The 25583-nt window shown below is 35.8% G+C and overlaps 1 protein-coding gene across 1 annotated transcript in view; it reads right to left on the minus strand.

Moving 5' to 3' along the window:
* Positions 1–25583, minus strand: part of IQCM (IQ motif containing M) — a 484997-nt gene that overhangs the window by 65831 nt on the left and 393583 nt on the right. Inside the window, exon 13 of the mRNA XM_082389028.1 lies at positions 10670–10831. Within this exon, the coding sequence (XP_082245154.1) occupies positions 10670–10831 (162 nt within the window). The remainder of the gene's footprint in view (positions 1–10669; positions 10832–25583) is intronic.

Below are 25583 nucleotides of genomic sequence, written 5' to 3' on the forward strand. Positions count from 1 at the left end.
TTTTTTTCTTAATAATTCTTTTTTCTTTTTTTTAATAACTTTATTTTATTTTATTATCTTCTTTCTTTCTTTCTTTCTATTTTTTCTCCCTTTTATTCTGAGCCGTGTGGATGAAACGCTCTTGGTGCTCCAGCCAGACATCAGGGCTGTGTCTCTGAGGTGGGAGAGCCAAGATCAGGACACTGGTCCACAAGAGACCTCCCAGCTCCACATAATATATTAAATGGTGAAAATCTCCCAGAGATCACCATCTCAAGGCCAAGACCCAGCTACACTCAACGACCATCAAGCTACAGTGCTGGACACCCTACGCCAAACAATTAGCAAGACAGGAACACAACACCATCCACTAGCAGAGAGGCTGCCTAAAATCAAAATAAGGCCACAGACACCTTAAAACACACCACCAGATGTGAACCTGCCCACCACAAAGACAAGATCAAGCCTCATCCACCAGAACATAGGCACTAGTCCCCTCCACCAGGAAGCATACACAACCCACTGAACCAACCTCAGCCACTGCGGACAGACACCAAAAACAACGGGAACTACAAACCTACAGCCTGCGAAAAGGAGACCCCAAACACAGTAAGTTAAGCGAAATGAGAACACAGAAAAACACACAGCAGATGAAGGAGCAAGGCAAAAACCCACCAGACCTAATAAGTGAAGAGGAAATAGGCAGTCTACCTGAAAAAGAATTCAGAATAATGATAGTAAAGATGATCCAAAATCTTGGAAATAGAATAGAGAAAATAAAAGAAACGTTTAACAAGGACCTAGAAGAACTAAAGAGCAAACAAACAGTGATGAACAACACAATAAATGAAATTAAAAATCCTCTAGAAGGGATCAATAGCAGAAAAACTGAGGCAGACTAACGGATAAGTGACCTGGAAGATAAAATAGTGGAAATAACTACTGCAGAGCAAAATAAAGAAAAAAGAATGAAAAGAATTGAGGACAGTCTCAGAGACCTCTGGGACAACATTAAATGCACCAACATTCGAATTATAAGGGTCCCAGAAGAAGAAGAGGAAAAGAAAGGGACTGAGAAAATACTTGAAGAGATTATAGTTGAAAACTTCCCTAATAAGGGTAAGGAAATAGTTAATCAAGTCCAGGAAGCACAGAGAGTCCCATACAGGATAAATCCAAGGAGAAACATGCCAAGACATATATTAATCAAACTAACAAAAATTAAATACAAAGAACAAATATTAAAAGCAGCAAGGGAAAAACAACAAGTAACACAGAAAGGAATCCCCATAAGGTTAACAGCTGATATTTCAGCAGAAACTCTGCAAGCCAGAAGGGAGTGGCAGGACATATTTAAAGTGATGAAGGAGAAAAACCTACAACCAAGATTACTCTACCCAGCAAGGATCTCATTCAGGTTGGATGGAGAAATTAAAACCTTTACAGACAAGCAAAAGCTAAGAGAATTCAGCACCACCAAACCAGCTTTGCAACAAATGCTAAAGGAACTTCTCTAGGGAGGAAACACAAGAGGAGAAAAAGACCTACAATAACAAACCCAAAACAATTAACAAAATGGTAATAGTAACATACATATCAATAATTACCTTCAATGGAAATGGATTAAATGCTCCAACCAAAAGATACAGACTGGCTGAATGGATAGAAAAACAAGACCCGTATATATTTTGTCTACAAGAGACCCACTTCGGACCTAGGGACTCATACAGACTGAAAGTGAGTGGATGGAAAAAGATATTCCATGCAAATGGAAATCAAAAGAATGCTGGATTAGCAATTCTCATATCAGACAAAATAGACTTTAAAACAAAGACTATTACAAGAGACAAAGAAGGATACTACATAATGATCAAGGGATCAATCCAAGAAGAAGATATAACAATTGTAAATATTTATGCACCCAACATAGGAGCAACTCAATACATAAGGCAAATACTAACAGCCATAAAAGGGGAAATTGACAGCAACACAATCATAGTAGGGGACTTTAACATCCCACTTTCACCAATGGACAGATCATCCAAAATGAAAATAAATAAGGAAACACAAGCTTTAAGTGATACATTAAACCAGATGGACTTAACTGATATTTATAGGACATTCCATCCAAAAACAACAGAATACACTTTCTTTTCAAGTGCTCATGGAACTTTCTCCAGGATAGATTATATCTTGGGTCACAAATCAAGCCTTGGTAGATTTAAGAAAATTGAAATCGTATCAAGTATCTTTTCTGACCACAATGCTATGGGACTAGATATCAATTACAGGAAAATGTCTGTAAAAAACACAAACACATGGAGACTAAACAATACACTACTTAATAACCAAGAGCTCACTGAAGAAATCAAAGAGGAAATCAAAAAATACCTAGAAACAAATGACAATGAAAACACGACGACCCAAAACCTTTGGGACACAGCAAAAGCATTTCTAAGAGGGAAGTTTATAGCAATATAATCCTACCTTAAGAAACAAGAAGCATCTCAAAAAAACAACCTAACCTTACACCTAATGCAATTAGAGAAAGAAGAACAAAAAAACCCCAAATTTAGCAGAAGGAAAGAAATCATAAAGATAATATCAGAAATAAATGAAAGAGAAATGAAGGAAATGATAGCAAAGATCAATAAAACTAAAAGCTGGTTCTTTGAGTAGATTAACAAAATTGATAAACCATTAGGCAGACTGATCAAGAAAAAAGGGAGAAGACTCAAATCAATAGAATTAGAAATGAAAAAGGAGAAGTAATAACTGACACTGCAGAAATACAAAGGATCATGAGAGATTACTACAAGCAACACTATGCCAATAAAATGGACAACCTGGAAGAAATGGACAAATTCTCAGAAATGCACAACCTTCCGAGAGTGAACCAGAAAGAAATAGAAAATATGAACAGTGCCATCACAAGCACTGAAATTGAAACTGTGATTAAAAACCTTCCAACAAACAAAAGCCCAGGACTAGATGGCTTCACAGGCTAATTCTGTCAAACATTTAAAGAAGAGCTAACACCTATTCTCCTCAAACACTTCCAAAATATAGCAGAGGGAGGAACACCCCCAAACTCATTCTATGAGGTCACCATCACCCTGATATCAAATCCAGACAAAGATGTCACAAAAAAAGAAAACTAGAGGCCAATATCACTGATGGACATAGATGCAAAAATCCTCAATAAAATACTAGCAAACAGAATCCAACAGCACATTAAAAGGATCATACACCATGATCAAGTGGGGTTTATCCCAGGAATGCAAGGATTCTTCAATATATGCAACTCAATCAATGTGATACATCATATTAACAAACTGAAGGATAAAAACCATATGATCATCTCAATAGATGCAGAGAAAGCTTTTGACAAAATTCAATACCCATTTATGATAAAAACTCTCAAGAAAGTAGGCATAGAGGGAACTTTCCTCAACATAATAAAGGCCATATATGACAAACCCACAGCCAACATTGTCCTCCATGGTGAAAAACTGAAACAATTTCCACTAAGATCAGGAACAATATAAGGTTGCCCACTCTCACCACTATTATTCAACATAGATTTGGAAGTTTTAGCCACAGCAATCAGAGAAGAAAAAGAAATAAAAGTAATCCAAATAGGAAAAGAAGAAGTAAAGCTGTCACTGTTTGCAGATGACATGATACTATACCTAGAGAATCCTTAAGATGTTACCAGAAAACTACTAGAGCTAGTCAATGAATTTGGTAAAGTAGCAGGATACAAAATTAATGCACAGAAATTTCTAGCATTCCTACACACTAATGATGAAAAATCTGAAAGTGAAATTAAGGAAACACTCCCATTTACCATTGCAGCAAAAAGAATAAAATATCTAGGAATAAATCTACCTAAGGAGACAAAAGACCTGTATGAAGAAAATTATAAGACACTGATGAAAGAAATTAAAGATGATACAAATAGATGGAGAGATATACCATGTTCTTGGATTGGAAGAATCAACATTGTGAAAATGACTCTACTACCCAAAGCAATCTACAGATTCAATGCAATCCCTATCAAACTACCACTGGCATTTTTCACAGAACTAGAAGAAAAAATGTCACAATTTGTATGGAAACACAAAAGACCCTGAATAGCCAAAGCAATTTTGAGAAAGAAAAACGGAGCTGGAGGAATCAGGCTCCCTGATTTCAGACTATACTACAAAGCTACAGTAATCAAGACACAAAAACAGAAATACAGATCAATGGAACAGGATAGAAAACCCAGAGATAAACCATGCACATATGGTCACCTTATATTTGATAAAGGAGGCAAGAATATAGAGTGGAGAAAAGACAGCCTCTTCAATAAGTGGTGCTGGGAAAACTGGACAGGTACATGTGGAAGTATGAAATTAGAACATTCCTTAACACCATACACAAAAATAAACTCAAAATGGATTAAAGACCTAAATGTAAGGCCGGACACTATCAAACTCAGAGGAAAACATAGGCAGAACACTCTATGACATAAATCACAGCAATATCCTTTTTGACCCACCACCTAGAGAAATGGAAATAAGAACACAAATAAACAAATGGGACCTAATGAAACGTAAAAGCTTTTGCACAGCAAAGGAAACCATAAACAAGATGAAAAGACAACACTCAGAATGGGAGAAAATATTTGCAAATGAAACAACTGACAAAGGATTAATCTCCAAGATTTACAAGCAGCTCATGCAGCTCAATATCAAAAAAACAAACAACCCAATCCAAAAATGGGCAGAGGATCTAAATAGACATTTCTCCAAAGAAGATATACAGATTGCCAACAAACACATGAAAGGATGCTCGACATCATTAATCATTAGAGAAATCAAATCAAAACTACAATGCGATATCATCTTACACCAGTCAGAATGGCCATCATCAAAAAATCTACAAACAGTAAATTCTGGAGAGGTTGTCGAGAAAAGGGAACCCTCTTGCACTGTTGGTGGGAATGTAAATTGATACAGCCACTATGGAGAACACTATAGAACTACCATACGACCCAGCAATCCCACTCCTGGGCATATACCCTGAGAAAACCATAATTCAAAGAGAGTCATATACCAAAATGTTCATTGAAGCTCTATTTACAATAGCCAGGGCATGGAAGCAACCTAAGTGTCCATCAACAGATGAATGGATAAAGAAGATGTGACACATATATACAATGGAATATTACTCAGCCATAAAAAGAAATGAAATTGAGTTATTGCTAGTGAGGTGGATGGACCTAGAGTCTGTCATACAGAGTGAAGTAAGTCAGAAAGAGAAAAACAAATACCGTATGCTAACACACATATATATGGAATCTAAGAAAAAAAAAAAAAAAAGGTCATGAAGAACCTAGGCACAATACAGGAATAAAGACACAGACCTACTAGAGAACGGACTTGAGGATATGGGGAGGGGGAAGGGTAAGCTGGGACAAAGTGAGAGAGTGGCATGGACATATATACACTACCAGACGTGAAATAGATAGCTAGTGGGAAGCAGCCGCATAGCACAGGGAGATCAGCTCGGTGCTTTGTTACCACCTAGAGGGTTGTGATAGGGAGGGTGGGAGGGAGGGAGACGGAAGAGGGAAGAGATATGGAAACATATGTATATGTATAACTAATTTCTTTGTTATAAAGCAGAAACTAACACACCATTGTAAAGCAATTATACTCCAATAAAGATGTTAAAATATATATACATTATATATATATATATATATATATATATATATGGAGCTCCTTTCAAATCAGGATTCATTTGGGTTTTCCATTATATAATAATCTTATAGAACACCTCAAAGAATGGGTTCAACATTGTCAACTGAGTTTTGCCAAGAGTAATAAATGTCCATATGCTAAATAAGTTAAGGAAAATCAGGAGAAGTCAGGGTAGGAAATTTAAGAAGGCAAAATAAATTACACATATATCAAATAGCTACAAGAAATATGTCAAAAAAAGGAGATTAAAAATGATGGATAGAAATCCAAGTAAATGCGGAGATGTGTATTTTAAAGGTCTAAAAAAGCACGAAGATATAAGCAGAACATGTTGTAGCTAGGATTATATTCATAATAAATCAGACTTACTGGATTATTATATATTAGTCTGAGTTCCATCACTTAAAACAAATGAGAAAATGTGGGAAATGTTTAGACAGAAGTGCCAAAAGACATTAAGGATTAGAAAGAGGACTTCTGAGGAATAATATTTTTAAAGGAATATTTTTAGAAAAAAGAAAAGGTCTTAATCATGTAGGCATAGCCTTTATTTTGTGGAGAGTGAAACAGTTACAACTGCAATAAAGGATGCATAAGAAAAGAAAGTCATGTTGCAAGGTAGAAAATTCTGAGCTGTCAAGGACGATTGAGTAATTGCCACAGTCTTTAAAGATGGGACAGATTCCCATTTGGCTAATGTATATCAGGTCTTGCCTGAAGGCAGTGGAATAAACTGAAGGGCATAAAGATACCTTGTACTCGTAATAGGTAACATAATAGTGATTAGGCCAGGAAATCAGGTTCCAGTATTAATTATACAACTTAAATAACCATATGTTATAAAGGTAAGTAAAATTTACTATATAAGGGCTCAAAATGATGTATGAAAAAGAAATAGAACTAGAGGTCTTTGCTCATTACTCAGAATCTGAACTAATTAGAAAACTTACATTAATATAACAATATGATTTCAGTTAAGAATGGACCATTGGTTTGAGAAAGTAGTTTAATCATTCATTTGTATTCCCTAAATTATTTCCCTGAAAGACAATGGCTAACCTACCCCTTTCAAGGTCTTCCCATTAGAATTCCAAGAGCTCATTAATGTAATCTACAGCTTCCAGGCTGGAAATTCACCAAAGTCACAAAAACTTAATGAAGGAGAGGAACAAGTTCAGTGTACCTGTGATAGGCCATAAGGTCAGGGGAGCTCAAAGACAGACAACTTATAAGGAAAGATAACCAAAGACATATTAAAAGACTAGCCCTCCAAATAACCTTTCCGAAAACAGGTTTGACAAGACTATGCTCCTGGAAAAAAATTTAAAGACTTTTTTTTTTTAACTTCATTGATGGTCTATGATTACAAAATTATGATTCAGAAGAAATACTTTGTGCCTATTAAACAATTTGAAACTATGACATATGCAGCATTCCAGTTACATTCAAGCCACTGTGCTAGGTATTCTGGGATATAAAATATGGATATATGAAATATTTTTAGAGTATGTATGGTCTTAATACTACATACTTTGTTAGTAGCCCATGTCATTTACAGAGCAGTCAGTAACTCTATTAACTACTCTTCAGTGCTTGCTGATGGTACATCTCTAAATCTACAGAGTGAAATCAATAAACAGGAGTGCCTACATTGTGGAGTATTAATGTTGGAACATGTAATGAATTCCCAGAGCTATCTTCCCTAAAATGTTTATAGTCAAGGAGTTAACTGAGTTTCAGAAAGCACTTCTATAATAGACTAATCTTTTTCAAGGCAAATGCTGCAAACTCTCTTGTCAATCAATTTAATAACAACTGTAATTCAAAAAGATGCAAGGCCCTGGCCACCTACTAAAAAGGAGAAAGAAAGCATAAAACCTCAGAAGATGGGGTCCTCAACTTATAAGGCCACTTCCGTATTTCCTTTCTATTTGTTTTATTTGAACCAAATGTTCACAAATGGGCTGTAGACAACGAACACAAATCTTTTAGAATGATAGGTTAACTTTCAGGGGGAAAATTGCAAAGAGAAAATAAATTGCAATCAGGGTCTTGGTTCATCTTATAGAACCTAAAGCCTTCAACTTCCTTTTTCATAATTTTCTTTCTCTTTCTTTCCCGCTTCTTCCTCCAAGCTATCTTTCAGAACTGAGCACTTAAATAGATCTTTATATGCACAAGCCAAATGAGACTGCATTAAATTTGTGACTCTCCAGATGAGTTCTAATATGCTACTTTTAAACTTAAAGAGAAGTCATCTTTCAAAAAAAGTCCCAAAATACAAATTTAACTATCTTGGTTGTTTAAGTTTATGTTTTCAACTTTATTTTTACAGCTTTATTGAAGTGTAAATAAAAAACTACATGTACTTAAAGTGTATAATTTGATGAATTTTGACATATGTTTACATCCATGGAACCATCACCTATCACCACAATCAAGTTAATAAACATTTCTATTGACATCATCCCTCAAATTTTGTAATCCATCAGGTCTCACTTCTATTTCCCACCTCCGTCCCAGGTAACCACGGATCTGATTCTGTCACAGGCCTAGTTTGTTTGCAACTTCTAGACTTTTATATAAACGGAATCATACTCTTGTACTCTTTTTTTGTCTAACCTTTTTCAGCATAATTCATGTGAGATTCAGCCATATTGTTTGTTATATGTATTATATACTGTCAATAGTTTGTTCTTTTATATTGATGAGTATTATTCTGCATGGATATATCACAATTTGTTTATCCTTTGACCTGTAGATGGGCATTTGAGTTGTTTCTAGTTTGGGTCTTTAACAAAAAAAGAATCTATGAATATTCATGTACAAGTCCCTGTATGCACATATACTTTCCTTTCTCATGGATAAATATCTAGGAGTGGTATGGCTGAGTCATATAGTAAGTGTATCTATAACTTTTTAAGAAAATGTCAAACCATTTTGCATAGTGTTTTTAAAATTTTACATTTGCACTGGCAGGATATTAGTGTTCCAGTTGCTGCACTTGGTGTGTTCTGACTTTTTAATTTAGCCCTTAAGGTAGGTGTGTAGTGGTATCCTACTGTGTTTAATTTACATCTCCCTAATGACTAATAGCAGTGCATGTCATTTTTGGATTTGTTTGCTGTTCTTAAATTCTTCTCTCTTTTTATTTTTTGTTTATTTTAAAAATTTTACTTTCAGTAAAATTCATTCTTTTTGGCATACAGTTTGTTTTAGCTATGCAGAACAGTTTCATCACCCTAAGAACTCCCTCATGCAACCTCTCTGTAGTCAAACCCTCGCACCAGCATTAACCCCTGACAATCACAGGGCTGACTCTGTCCTACTAGTTTTGCTTTTCCAAAGTGTCATTTAAATGGACTCAATATATAGTCTTTGAGTTTGGCTTCTTTCACTTAACATGATGCATTTGAAATTCATCCATGTTATTGTATCAGTAACTCATTCCTCTTTATTGCTGGATACTATTTCACTGTACAAATGTTAACAAATTTTGATTATCCATTCACCAGTTGAAGAACATTTGTGTTTTTCCAGCTCTTGGCAATTATGATTAAGCAGCTACATATATTTATATATAGGTTTTTGTGTAAACAAATACTTTCATTCCTCTTAGGTAATTACCTAGGAGTAGGATGGCTAGACTTTATGGTTAGAGCATATTAATTTATAAGAAAGTATCAAAATCTTTAGAAATGGGTTGTACAATTTAGTATTTCCACCAGCAATGTATGAATGTTCCAGTTTTTCTACATTCTTGACAGATTTGGTATTGTCAGATTTTTAAATTTTATTTTAGTCATTCTAATAGATGAGTAGTGGTATGACATTATGGCTTTTATTTGTATTTTCCTAATGACTAATAATATTGGTCATCCTTTCATGTACTTATTTGCCATCTATATATTTTCTTTGGACTATTTGGTTTTCCAAAATACAAAGTTAATTCATAGAAGGATAGTCTTTTCAACAAATAGTGCTAGCACATTTGGGTATCAATATGTTAGAAAAAAGACAAAACTTCAACCTTGAGTCATGTACAAAATAGAGCTCAAAACAAATTATACACTGAAATATAAAATCTAAAACTATAAAATTTCTAGAAGAAAACCTTGTGACCAGAGGTCTAACCAATATTTCTTGGATATGACAGTAAAAGCATGAGTCATAAAAGAATACAGTGGTAAACTGGACTTCATCAAAATTAAAATCTTCTACTCTTCAGAAGATATCATTAAGAGAAAGACAAAGCCACAGACTGGGAGAAAATATTTGCGAAGCATATACATGTTAAAGAATTTATATTCAGAATATCTAAAGGACTCTCAACGCTTAAAACAACAGCAAAAAATATAAAAATGGCCAAAAATTTGAACAGACATTTCACCAAAGAAGATACACAAATGACAAATACATGAAAATATGCTGTATATCATTGTCTACTAGAGAAATGCAAATTAAAACCACAATGGAATACCAACGCTATCCCTTAGAATGGCTAAAATTAGAAAAACTGAGTATTGATATAGCTATGGAACAAATGCAACTCTCATATTTCTACTGATGGGGAATATGAAATGGTTTAACCACGTTGGAAAACAGTTTAGTCAAGAGAAATGCAAACATATGTCTATACACAGTCTAGTACATGAATGTTTGTAGCAGCTTTCCTTGTAGTATCACTTTTTTTAAAAAACAAGCCTAATATCCATCATCAGGTAAATGGATAAGCACAGTGTTTCCACTGTTTTAATGGAGTCACCAAAGTATAAATCAGCCACTTTTTAAATTGCAAGCATAATACTTAAGAACGAAAGGGAATATTCTATAGGGCCTATCATCCCATATCATCTAAGTGATGGATAAGGGTTATATAAAGTACAAGGTCATTTCTGCCTTATTATAAAAGGAAATTATAAGGTTCAGCATCTTACCTATATACTTATATCCTTCTTCCCCATTTACTATGGGTCTCAGCCAAGTTGACCTAAGCCTCATATTAGTACACACATGGGCACCTTGAGGAGGGTAGAGTGTAAATAACATTTCAATTGCATTGGACTTCTTGATGATATCAGAGTATTTTGCATGGTCTTCTGTAAAAAAAAAGAACATTAAGTTGTTTTTAATTTTAGACATTTTTACAAAATTTCTAATGTGTTTCTTTTAAGGGATGTAAACTTAAAACTACTGAATAATTTGAATGCTAATGGTTATGCTGACAACATAGTTTTCTTTAGCCAAAAGTACTTCACCAAAAATCTTACCATTCAGATAACTCATAGCAAAAATTAAGGAGTAAGCGCTTGCTAGTAGAATCTTCAAACACTATCAGTTTAAAGCACTGTTGTTAATAGCTGTAGAAAAAAGTAAGATAACCAACAGCATTCACATTATACATACTCTAACGTAATCATATTTTTTTAATTGTCATTAAACAATGAAATCAGAATAATCTGACAAAAATGTTGATTAAATGAAAAGTTCCATAAACTGGAACTACTGAAAGAATACATATTCTTAGGCTATGGTCTCTAAGAAAGTATAATAACATCTATACAAATATTTATATAGCACTTACTATATGCAAGAAATGGTCCCAAGTGCTTTTGAATATTAACACACTTAATTTTCATAACACATCTGTAAGGTAGATACTGTTGTTATCATCATTTTACATGAGGAATTGGAGGCCCAAAGAAATTAAATAACTTGCCTAAATCTTATAGTCTGTAAATGATGCAATTAGGATTTGGATTATCTGAGGAGAAGCTCTTATTTGCAAACAAATATTTGTCAAGTGAACATGACCTGCATTAACTAGTAGATGAGAAAGCTGGGATTAAAAAATAATTTGAATTGTAGAGTGAAAAATCTTTGGTTATGGCCCTTGGGCCTGCAGTTTGTGTTTTCAGTTTTTGGTTGATAAGCCAATGTCCTAAAATTTAATAAGGCAGTCTCCTGAGCAATTAATTCAAAGTGACTCTACCTAGAAACATTTCAAAGAAAAGAGAGATACTGATGTAAATCTTCATTTATAATCCTGTTACATTGGCTATCTTTTTCTTCCTACCTATCTACCTTCCTTCCTTTTTTTCCCCTTTATTGTTTCAAATATATTTTGTGGTACAGTAAGTATAAGGCAGTACAACATAATGATTAAATGATTAAGAAAGCAGATTTGTTGGTGGGTAGTATCCATCTATTGCCTCACCCTAAATCCACCCTTCATTGTCCTATTTGTGAGACTAGAATATTTCTCCCTTGCCATGTGGGAAAATTTTAAGCATCCTTCATAGAGGGTAAGGTAGGAAACTAGAGGACAAGGAGGCTCTTCCTGGTTCTGGGGGCTTTTCTCTGATAGCTCCTACCGTGCATAGTGACCAGCAGTGCAGGGCACCTTCCGGGCCATGTTGCTTGGCACCCCACAGGGCTCCCCTGACTCACACACTGGGAGCTTGCTAGCATGTTCCGTGAGGCACCACCTTCCCTTGAATGGGTTCCACACTGAGACACCTCCCTATGGGAAGTTTCCCCAGAACCCCAGAGAGTGGCTTCCCTGGGAGTTCCACTAGCATGCTACCTCAGCAAACGTCTCTGCCACTCACTGGGTCACAGCTGTGTCCTCTCCAAGAAGAGCTGGATCCCAGGGTAAAGGGAGAGGGTAAGGGGCACTCTTTAAAATTTGTTCTTTCCTTAAGTGCTCTGCCTCAGACTGAGGGTTAGCGCCACTCCTTATACCTGCCCTTCTCAATTATTTAGGGTTTTTTTACCCTTAGAAGCCAATCTTATTTAATCACTATCATAGTTAATAATTCTTTATATTAATCTTTTCCTGCTCAAATCACCATGTAGTTTTAGCTTCTAACTGGACCCTGACTGATACAAACACACCTGGTTTTTAATTCTTGAACCACTATTAACAAGCTATGAAATATTAGATGAGTCACGTTTATCTCCTGGTGATAATACTGACATCATAGGGTTATTGTCAGGATTAAGTGATATAAGAGATATATAAAAATTTATAGCACCATGTCTGTAAGTACTACATGAGTGTGTTAGTTTTAGTTTTCATCTAGTATTATTCCAACACTAATAAAAACCATGAGAGATCCAGAAAATAAAGTTATTGCATCTTTCAATTGTAAACATCTTAGGGAATTTTCTGCCTCTTTTTAAAAAGAAAAGTTCAAAATTATTCCCCTCTAACTAAAAAAAGCAGACATCTTCATATGTGCTCAGATATGCAAACAGTTATTAGATATATCTCACTTAAATAATTCTAAATCCTTTCTCATCTGTCAACAGAAGAAAGGAAGCCAGAACGATTACAGAGCAGTGCTAAAGAGTCAACCCTGCTTTACTTTTTCACTCTGATCATACTTCTTCAAGAAGTTGAGCAGGGGAGATCCTCAGGCAGTAGAGGTCTCTTCAAGTTGTGAAGGAGACAGCATGTTGTGAAGGAGGATGAATTGTGAAGGAGGATGCAGCATTAATTACATTATGAGAAATCATAGAGTGAAATTAAATACAATCCTGAAGTTTTCCATCACACACAAAGTGAGGAAACAAAATAGATCAGAGTTTCTCTCTTCGAAACCATAACGAAAAAAAAATAAAGTAGAAAAATCTAGCAATAATAGCAGCCTTTTTAGTGTGAAGGACCAAATTACACTTAGATTTCTCTCCTCTTCAAGATTTATATCTTTCTAATTCCTTTAGCTTAAACAAGATGTTTAGTAATGTTATTTAATAGGGCTATGCTTATTAGTTTTAATAAAGCATTTTATTTTCCATAAAGGCAAATGTTTTCATTTGGGGAAAAATAAAATGCCTACACTAAAATCTAAGCAGTGGTGAATGTAGACCTGCCACTTTCTCTTCCTGGCTTATCCTCATTGAAGACTTAAGTAGAAACACATGAAGTCTGTGGAATGTTGAACTTGCCATGACAATGTGATATCATGATAGCTATAGTATCAGACATACATTCAAGGTTTTCAGCTCAGAATCTTCCTAATGCCACCATTTGCCATCAGGTAATCCAAATGGAGCCTTAGAACTTATATAAACAAGGCATAATGACTTTGGAATAATTGTACCTCCTTTCATAATATCAAAGTTGATTACAAGTAAGCATTTTTCATTTTAGAAGACATATGGCTTGTAAAACATGTCCTCTTCTTTTTGTTTTATTACACATGTCATCCCAAGATAAAAACAGGAATTTAATTTTTGTTGCTGATATTGATAACATGTTATTTATAGAGCACCTTCCTTTTAATATACTGCTAAGTCGCTAAGTCAATATTGCCACATTACATTTAGATGTAATAATACAGTTCTCAGAACTCAAAAGAATAAGAGCTCTTCCTTACGCCTTCTTCCCTAGCCATATACATAGTAAAACTCTGAAGATCTTAGATGTATGTGTCTAGGTCTGGCAAAAGCCCACACAATATTTCCATAAATCTCTATTGCTCCCAGGTCACCAAGTAATTAATTATCTTCATTAGAGGTAGCAGCAGTGGTTGAGAGCAGAGGCTTTAGAGCTGACCACTGCTTGGCTGTGAACCTGGATCTGCCATTTCTGAGCTGTGTGACCTAAAGCAAGTTAGCTAACCTCTTTCCAGCTCAGTATCATAGTAAAACTGTTCACATAATAGTGTTGTCATGAGTGGATATAAAGTCTTTAGAAGAACACCTAGTCTATGGCCAGCATTATTTAAGTGTTATTACTATTATTATCATGCTCTTCATTTAACAGATGCTGGTACAGCCTCTATCTTATTTAGATAATGAGGGCAGTTTCCTGTCTTGTCCCCCATCTTACTTGTCTTCTGGATGGGTGGGTGGAAAAGTGGACAGTCATCCTGAAGTCATTGCTCTTTCTGGTCACTTCTACACTATTTTGGATATTCTAAGGGTAAGTGGTTCCTGTTGTATACTGATCAGAAGTTTTGTGTTAATTAGTGCTTGTGAGCTACTAATTGATGTTATGGTAGTCTTCCTTGTTGCTATTATTAGCGTATTTTGTTGAATCTCAGACATTATAGATGTTGATGACCCCATTAGTTTTCACACCACTAAGAAATATAAAAGGCTGGAAATTTAACTAGGGCATACCATTGATTATAAGATATAGCTCAATTTTAGAGACATTAAAATACGAAAATATACATCTTAGCGTTAAGAAAATATGGCAAAATCATGATATCCAGTTGCCTAATTGACAACTCCACTTGGCTAACAAATAGGCACTAATGTCTGTCCTGTTCTAGGATTCCCTGTCTCAGTAAATAGCCCCTATTTAATGGCACAACCTAGAAAATTAGGAGATCTCCTTGACACCGCACTACCCACTGCCACCCTCCTAGAAAAACTATCATCTATTTTTATACAAACACTTTTGCCTCCTAAACAGTCTTCTTGGCCCATTTGATCTTGCTTCTAAACAGCAGCCAGAATAATATTTTTAAAACTATTTTTAATACATTTTCCTATTCAACAGTTCCCTAGTTCATACATTTTCCTATTCAATGGCTTCCTGATGCTCTTAAAATAATACCAAGTCCTTACTATGTCCTGAAAGATTTTGAACATTCTGGCCCCTGCCTCCTCCTCCATCTCTACTCTAGCAACCTTGGCTTTCTTTCAGTTTCAGAATCACACCTTGCATCCTCCTATTTCAGAAGCTTTGCAGAAGATGTTCTGTATAGCTGGTATGTTCTCCTACCAAACCCTTTCCTCCGTTGCCTCATCAATGTCTACAGCACTTTCATGTCTCTTCTCAAAGTGTCCTCTGATTCTCACCAACTAGATCAAGCTTTCACATTATATCATCTCAGAGTTATTGTTCTCTGTACTTTTGCTCCATTACACTTACTGAAGTTTGCAATTATATTATTCCTATCATTACTCGAGATCTGCCTCCTTCACAAAACTATCAGTTACAGGCAGACAAGGTCCATGATTGTTTGCTAACCATTGAATCTCTTAGCACCTAGCCCTGTGCCTGATACTGGGAAAGGGTCAATAAAAGGCTTTTTAATTAACAAATAAATACAACAATAATTAATAGTATTCATTGGGAGCTTAGTATATAGCAGGCAGTGTGCTAAACAGGTTATGTACATTAGCTAAATTAATCCTAAAATCACATATGTGTGACTTGCTGACAATCCTATGAGTTCAATACTAGCATACTCATAACATAGCTCAAGACACTGAGGCATATAGAGGTTAAAGAGCATTTTCATGGCCTCACAGTAAGTGGTGAGGCCAGGATCTAATCTTAATTCTAACTTCAAAGTCGGTCCTTTCAACGAGGATGCCATATCATTTTAAACACACTGTTCCTGGTATCATGGAACTGTAAGCGCCTTCAGGCGTTGCTAGTTGTCTGGTGGCCTCTCCCTTTGAAGCTTTCTTCCAATCTCTCTAAATCCTTTAGCTGTCCCTGCATAGTCAGCACTATGGTTTCTCTCACAAGAGCTCATAGCTCTTTCCAGATGGTTTTCTGATGTTAGTCTTCTCCACAAGAATTTATTTTATACAGACTATTGACAACCCCTCAGGTCAAAACCACAGTTCATCAACTGATTATAACACTCTTAGTTTGCTAAGGATGGAAGCCAGAATAAAACCCCACAGTGGGACCTCCTTAGACACCTATAGTTATCTCCTGCCTCTCAGATAAGCAAGGCTCACTATGCTTAATATTCAGAATAGGTAGTGAGTGTTCAGAGGACCCAAAGATGCCCGTCCCTCCCTCTCCTGCACAGGTCGATTGTATTATTGAGGTCTTACTGCTTCCCTACTGCAGAGCCTGAATTTGAATACTTAAGGCAGGGGTCCCCAGACTTGTACTTCAAGAATCACAGGGATTTTAAAAAACATTATAACTGGAATCATACTAAAGACATACTTTTGTCTGTTAAATATTTTGGCTCCATGGTTATTTTAACGTTATTTTATGGTTTTAAAAGCATTACAGGAGGAGGAGCTTCAAGATGGTGGAAGAGTAAGATGCGGAGATCACCTTCCTCCCCACAAATACATCAGAAATACGTCTACATGTGGAACAACTCCTACAGAACACCTACTGAACGCTGGCAGAAGACCTCAGACCTCCCAAAAGGCAAGAAACTCCCTATGTAACTGGGTAGGGCAAAAGAAAAAAGAAAAAACAGACAAAAGAATAGGGACGGGACCTGCACCAGTGGGAGGCAGCTGTGAAGCAGACAAGGTTTCCACACACTAGGAAGGTCCTTCGCGGACGGAGACTGCGGGGGGCAAAGGGGGGAAGCTTCGGAGCCACGGAGGAGAGCGCAGCCACAGGGGTGTGGAGGGCAAAGCGGAGAGATTCCCACACAGAGGCTCGGCGCCGAGCAGCACTCACCAGCCCGAGAGGCTTGTCTGCTCACCCGCCAGGGCAGGCGGGCATTGGGAGCTGAGGCTCGGGCTTCGGTTGGATCACAGGGAGAGGACTGGGGTTGGCGGCGTGAACACAGCCTGAAGGGGGCTAGTGCACCACGGCTAGCCGGGAGGCAGTCCGGGAAAAGGTCTGGAGCTGCTGAACAGGCAAGAGACTTTTTCTTGCCTCTTTGTTTCCTGTGCGCGAGGAGAGGGGATTAAGAGCGCCGCTTAAAGGAGCTCCACAGACGAGCCGTGGCTATCAGCACGGACCCCAGAGATGGGCATGAGACACTAAGGCTGCTGCTGAAGCCACCAAGAAGCTTGTGTGCGAGCACAGGTCACTCTCCACACCGCCCCTCCCGGGAGCCTGTGCAGCCCGCCACTGCCAGGGTCCCGTGATCCAGGGACAACTTCCCCGGGAGAACGCACGGCGCGCCTCAGGCTGGTGCAACGTCATGCTGGCCTCTGCCGCCGCAGGCTCGCCCCACATCCGTACCCCTCCCTCCTCCCAGCCTGAGTGAGCCAGAGCCCCCAAAGCAGCTGCTCCTTTAACCCCGTCCTGTCTGAGCAAAGAACAGACACCCTCAGGCGACCTACATGCAGAGGTGTGGCCAATCCAAAGCTGAACGCCAGGAGCTGTGCGAACAAAGAAGAGAAAGAGAAATTTCTCCCAGCAGCCTCAGGAGCAGAGGATTAAATCTCCACAATCAACTTGATGTACCCTGCATCTGTGGAATACCTGAATAGACAATGAATCATCTCAAATAGAGGAGGTGGACGTTGGGAGCAACAATATATATATATATATATATTTCCCTTTTTCTCTTTTTGTGAGTGTGTATGTGTATGCTTCTGTGTGTGACTTTGTCTGTATAGCTTTGCTTTTATCATTTCTCCTAGGGTTCTGTCTCTCCGGTTGTTGTTTTTTTTTTTTAGTGTAGCTTTTAGCACTCGTTATCATTGGTGGATTTGTTTTTTGGTTTGGTTGCTCTCTTCTTTCTTTTTTTTTATTATTACTTTAAAAAAATTTAATAATTATTTTTATTTTAATAAATTTATTTTATTTTATTTTACTTTATTTTATTTTATCTTTCTCTTTCTTTCTTTCTTTCTTTTTTCTCCCTTTTATTCTGAGCCATGTTATGACAGGCTCTTGGTGCTCCAGCCAGGCGTCAGGGCTGGGCCTCTGAGGTGGGAGAGCCACATTCAGGACACTGGTCCACAAGAGACCTCCCAGCTCCATGTAACGTCAAACGGCAAAAATCTCCCAGAGATCTCCATCTCAATGACAAGACCCAGCTCCACTCAACGACCAGAAAGCTACAGTGCTGGACACCTTTTGCCAAACAACTAGCAAGACAGGAACACAACCCCATCCATTAGCAGAGAGGCTGCCTAAAATCATAATAAAGCCACAGGCACCTCAAAACACACCACCAGACGCAGACCTGCCCACCAGAAAGACAAGATCCAGCCTCATCCACCAGAACACAGGCACCAGTCCCCTCCACCAGGAAGCCTACACAACCCACTGAACCAACCTTAGCCACTGCAGACAGATACCAAAAACAACGGGAACTACAAACCTGCAGCCTGTGAAAAAGAGACCCCAAACACAGTAAGTTAAGCAAAATGAGAAGACAGAGAAACACACAACAGATGAAGGAGCAAGGTAGAAACCCACCAAACCTAACAAATGAAGAGGAAATAGGCAGTCTTCCTGAAAAAGAATTCAGAATAATGATAGTAAAGATGATCCAAAATCTTGGAAATAGAATGGAGAAAATACAAGAAACGTTTAACAAGGATGTAGAAGAACTAAAGAGCAAAGAAACAGTCATGAACACCACAATAAATAAAATTAAAAATTCTCTAGAACGGATCAATAGTAGAATAACTGAGGCAGAAGAATGGATAAGTCACCTGGAAGATAAAATAGTGGAAATAACAGAGCAGAATAAAGAAAAAGGAATGAAAAGAATCAAAGACAGTGTCAGAGACCTCTGGGACAACATTAAACACACCAACATTTGAATGATAGGGGTCCTAGAAGAAGAAGAGAAAAAGAAAGGGATTGAGAAAAATATTTGAAGAGATTCTAGTTGAAAACTTCCCTAATATGGGAAAGGAAATAGTTAATCAAGTCCAGGAAGCGCAGAGAGTCCCATACAGGATAAATCCAAGGAGAAACACACTAAGACACATATTAATCAAACGATCAAAAATTAAATACAAAGAAAAAATATTAAAAGCAGCGAGGGTAAAACAACATATAACACACAAGGGAATCCCCATAAGGTTAAGAGCTGAACTTTCAGCAGAAACTCTGCAAGCCAGAAGGGAGTGGCAGGACATATTTTAAGTGATGAAGGAGAAAAACCTACAACCAAGATTACTCTAACAAGCAAGGATATCATTCAGATTTGACAGAGAAATTAAAACCTTTACAGAAAAGCAAAAGCTAAGAGAATTCAGCACCACCAAACCAGCTTTACAACAAATGTTAAAGGAACTTCTCTAGGCAGGAAACACAAGAGAAGGAAAAGACCTACAATAACAAGCCCAAAACAATAAGAAAATGGTTATAGGAACATACATATCGATAATTACCTTAAATGTAAATGATTAAATGCTCCAACCAAAAGACATAGACTGGCTGAATGGATACAAAAACAAGGCCCATATATATGCTGTCTACAAGAGATCCACTTCAGACCTAGGGACACATACAGACTGAAAGTGAGGGGATGGAAAAAGATATTCCATGCAAATGGAAATCAAAAGAAAACTGGACTAGCAATTTTCATATCAGACAAAATAGACTTTAAAACAAAGACTATTTATTACAAGAGACAAAGAAGGACACTACATAATGATCAAGGGATCGATCCAAGAAGAAGATATAACAATTGTAAATATTTATGCACCCAACATAGGAGCACCTCAATACATAAGGCAGATACTAACAGCCATAACAGGGGAAATCGACAGTAACACAATCATAGTAGGGGACTTTAACACCCACTTTCACCAATGGACAGATCATCCAAAATGAAAGTAAATAAGGAAACACAAACTTTAAATGATACATTAAACAAGATGGACTTAATTGATATTTATAGGACATTCCATCCAAAAAAACAGAATACACTTTCTTTTCAAGTGCTCATGGAACATTCTCCAGGATAGATCATATCTTGGGTCACAAATCAAGCCTTGGTAAATTTAAGAAAATTGAAATCATATCAAGGATCTTTTCCAACCACAATGCTATGAGACTAGATATCAATTACAGGAAATAATCTGTAAAAAATACAAAACACATGGAGGCTAAACAATACACTACTTAATAACCAAGAGATCTCTGAAGAAATCAAAGAGGAAATCAAAAAATACCTAGAAACAAATGACAATGAAAACACGACAACCCAAAACCTATGGGATGCAGCAAAAGCTGTTCTAAGAGAGAAGTTTATAGCAATACAATCCTACCCTAAGAAACAAGAAACATCTCAAATAAACAACCAACCTTACACCGAAAGCAATTAGAGAAAGAAGAACAAAGAAACCCCAAAGTTAGCAGAAAGAAAGAAATCATAAAGATCAGATCAGAAATAAATGAAAAAGAAATGAAGGAAACAATAGAAAAGATCAATAAAACTAAAAGCTGGTTCTTTGAGAAGATAAACAAAATTGACCTAAGTGTCCATCAACAGATGAATGGATAAAGAAGATGTGGCACATATATACAATGGAATATTACTCAGCCATAAAAAGAAACGAAATTGAGTTATTTGTAGTGAGGTGTATGGACCTAGAGTCTGTCATACAGAGTGAAGTAAGTCAGAAAGAGAAAAACAAATACTATATGCTACCACATATATATGGAACCTAAAAAAAAAAAAAAAAAGGTCTTGAAGAACCTAGGGGCAAGACAGGAATAAAGACACTGACCTACTAGAAAATGGACTTTAGGATATGGGGATGGGGGAAGGGTAAGCTGGGACAAAGTGAGAGAGTGGCATGGACATATATACACTATCAAACGTAAAATAGATAGCTAGTTGGTAGCAGCTGCAAAGCACAGGGAGATCAGCTTGGTGCTTTGTGACCACCTAGAAGGGTGGGATAGGGAGGGTGGAGGGAGGGAGATGCAAGAGGGAAGATATATGGAAACATATGTATATGTATAACTGATTTCTTTGTTATAAGGCAGAAACTAACACACCATTGTAAAGCAATTATACTCCAATAAAGATGTTAAAAAAAATAACAATTTTTTAGTATAAGCATATTCTATGAAATGTTTGGGACATACTTTTACTGTGAAAAAATATTATTTCTTACTGTGTAATGACCTATATGCATAAAGAATCTAAAAAAGAGTGGAGATATATATATAGATGTATAACTGATTCACTTTACTGTACACCTGAAACTAACACAACATTGTAAATCAACTATACTCCAATAAAAATTTTTTTTAAATATTAAAAAAATAAAAAAATAAAAGCATTATATGTCATGATAGGAAATTTTGGAAACACAAAAAAGTATAAGGAATAATTATTACTCAATAATTGCCAACTCTAATCCCATGTGTGTGATTTTTTTCTCCCACATCCCCAAGAAAGTATAATAGCACATTAGTACTAACAGGACACTTGGTGGCAGATCATTCTTAGAATTAGGAAACAGACATAAAGTTGTCAGCTTTACATTATAGGTAGGGGTGATAAAAAGAAAAAAAAATCTATTATCACAATTGTTCCTTTCTAAAATTATTATTAAAGGATATTTTAACACTAAAAATGCATGAGCAACACAATCTCAGTCATGTACACAGTACACAAGTAAATGTACTTTACAGAGAATGATGAGAACTTGAGCTTCTAGGATTTTTGGAAGTGTGAATTTCTTCCTAATGGGCCTGTCCTCAACACAAATCCCCAGCACCGACTTACTACTTAAAAAGGGCTAGTATATAAATTGTTAAGTTCAGGACCAGTCCTAAGTGTATCAAGAGAGAGTTAGATGGCTAATAAAGCTTTACTAGTGACCCTGGGTTATTAAACCAGAATAGAAGGCCTCATTTTTGAAGTCAATGATTAAGAAGTATTTACAAGTATGGGTAAAAAATAGCCTAATCCTTTCCCTTTGCCCAGTACCTGCATTATTATGTAACTAAATTTATCACCAAGGTAAAAATACACTTTATAATCTTCACATGAACAAAAAATTCACAGGCTAAAAACAACGGTGACAGATAATCAAGATTTCCTTTCATTGTGAATATTATGCATTTATTAAAATGCTAACTTAGCTCTCATGGGCCACTGACCAGACATATGAGGTTTCAGCATGGGGTTATCAAACGGGAGTTCAAACTGGTGGTCAAATAATCTCTAACCCAGTGTAAATGACCAATTTCTAAACGTCGTACTTTTAATATATTGTCACTCTTAGAGCACTTTCTGTTTTTTTGTTGCATTCATTTCCTTTGATTTGAATTAGATGAATGTCATACTTTTTTGTCATGCCATTTTTGTCTAAGCTTTCTCTATTCATCAGTAAATTTAACAGAAGAATGGCAATTTATCAGTATAAAAAATTACATATGTTATGAAAAAGGGAAAGTGAATCTAAAGCATCCCCATTTGTAAATTAATGAAACTTTCTTACATTTAATTTATCTTAAGCTGAAATATGAGATTTTAAAGATCATTGATGAAAGAGCAAAACATTAAGAATCAAAACCAAAGGGCAGGGCTTCCCTGGTGGCACAGTGGTTAAGAATCTGCCTGCCAATGCAGGGGACAAGGGTTCAAGCCCTGGTCCGGGAAGATCCCACATGCCGCAGAGCAACTAAGCCCATGCGCCACAACTACTGCCTAGAGCCCGTGCTCTACGTGCCTAGAGCCCATGCTCCGTGACAAGAGAAGCCACCGCAATGAAAAGCCCATGCACTGCAACAAAGAGTAGGCCCCACTCGCCACAACTAGAGAAAGCCCGTGTGCAGCAATGAAGACCCAATGCAGCCAAAAATAAATAAATAAAATAAATAAATTAAGAAAAAAAAAAAAAAAACAAAGAGCAAAAATGGTTAAGAAGGCAGTTAAACAATATGCCACTGGATGATACAACCGGTAAGAATAAATGCAAGGAACATTAATCTCATATTACAATTAAATACCAACATTGTTTAATTTAAAGAAGAACAAAAATGTTCATTAACACTTGAATCAGAGTAAAGAATATAAAATAAGGACATGAATTAATTAAAAATTGTTAAAGTATAGCAGTATTATACTAAGTGAAGTCAGACGGAGAAAGATAAATATCATATGATATCACTCATATGTGGAGTCTGATTTTAAAAAAATAAATAAATGAACTTATTTACGATACAGACTTACAGATATCGAAAACAAACATGGTTAACAAAAGGGAAACGTGGGAGCAGGGGAGGGATAAATCAGAAGCTTGGGATGAACACACACACACTACTATATATAAGATAGATAACCAACAAGGACCTACTGTATGGCACAGGGAACTCTACTCAATATTCTGTGATAACATATATGAGAAAAGCATCTAAAAAAGAATGAATATATGTATATGTATAACTAAATCACTTTGCTGTACACCTGAAACCAACACAACGTAAATCAACTATACTCCAGTAAAATAAAAAATAAAAATTAAAAAATAGAATAGTTAAATATAGCAATAATTACTACTTTTAAATCCCCTCATTTCATGAAAAAAACGTACATATTGTAAATTCGCCAGAACGTTTTTACTATATAATTCAAAAGGTTAAATGTGGGAACACTGTGTCATTAATACATACAAACCTTTATAAATCCAATCAAATTTCTAATATAAAATAGGAAACTAGGTGATTACAGCCACTTGATTGTTCAATAATCAAAGTACAGTTATTTCAAAAGGTTCACTTCTTCAGTGGAATAAGTATACAGAGTTCATAAATATGCTAACATTTATTTTTATTTCCATATTGATTTTTTTTGCCTTTTAGACTTATAAGCAAATTAAATACATTTGCAAGTGTTGTAAAGAAAGCTAAAAGACCTTTCCCTTCTTCTGTCTTCATGGAATTTAGACAAAAACACAGAACATATTAAGTCATATTAACATAAGTCACGTAGCTACATAAAACACAAATAATTTTGGTTAATAATTCTGATAAAATTATAAGGATTCCTTATGAGGGGCATTTTCTTTTATTTTAAAAGCGATGTTAATAAAAATATGTTAAAACCTATAATAAACTGCTAAAGAAAAGTTCAATGATAAATTTGCGTTTTAAAAAAAGCATCTTTGTTATTAAACAACAAAGACTAAAAGGACTTTACATCTAAGTACCCAAGAGCATACTTAAATACACATAATGAGGAACAAAGATTTAAGGTGGGAATGCAATAGGTCAAATAAAATGTAAACTGTCTCCATAGATGTCAAAAAGTATTTAATAAAAATGAAATTAAAACTCTTCGTAAAGACATCTAGTAAACTAGGAAGAGAAGGATACAACTTAAAACAAGTCAATGGTACATAATAACATTAAAATTAGTGAGAAAACACCAATGTTCATTGTTATCAATATTATCTAATGTTTTAAAAGTTCTAGCTAATGCAAAAGTCAAGAAAAATATATCTTTAATCATATCGTAAACAATAAATGTGTAATTAGAAAAAACTTTGTATCATTTTCAGGCGAAACAATTACACACATAAAACTCAAGATAAGCTGAAAATTATTATAATTTAGGAGGGTAAAATACAACTACTGATTATAAAATAAACATATAAATTAACAGTCTTTCTATATACAAGAAAAACTTGTTAGAATACATACTAGAAAAAGAAAATGATTAAAAAAATTTTTTAATCACAAACAAAACAGCTGAAAAAAAATAATAAAAGCCTGTGTGTGTGTTTGTGTGTGTGTGTCTGTGTACTAGAAGCAATGCAAACATTGTCTCATAAATGATTAGAGTATTATGATTAATTTTAAGTACTCTATTTTAAAAATATGCCCTTCATTTTTCTCTGAAGGTCTGAGTCTCAGGATAGCCAGATTAAATCCATTAACACGACTTTACTCTGACAGACTAAAGACAAATGCTCCTCTCGCCTTAGTTAAAATGTTCTCACTTTGAGAAAAATATAATAGCACAAAAAATTCTTAAAACTTAGCACAGTATCAGTTTTTATTGGACTCACCATACATAATTCAAAACATATTTCTTTTCTCTTAGTTTGGAAGAGTATTTTAATAAAGAAAGTCACCTTTCAGGGTTGGAAGCATAAAAATTCCAAATAAATATAGCTATTCTAAATTGTTAAATTACATTTGAATTACCCAATCCCCTTGTCTTTCTCGTCACATACTGCCAT

The sequence above is a fragment of the Balaenoptera borealis genome (assembly GCF_965194805.1).
Source record: "Balaenoptera borealis genome assembly, chromosome: 4".
NCBI classification, from domain to species: domain Eukaryota; kingdom Metazoa; phylum Chordata; class Mammalia; order Artiodactyla; family Balaenopteridae; genus Balaenoptera; species Balaenoptera borealis.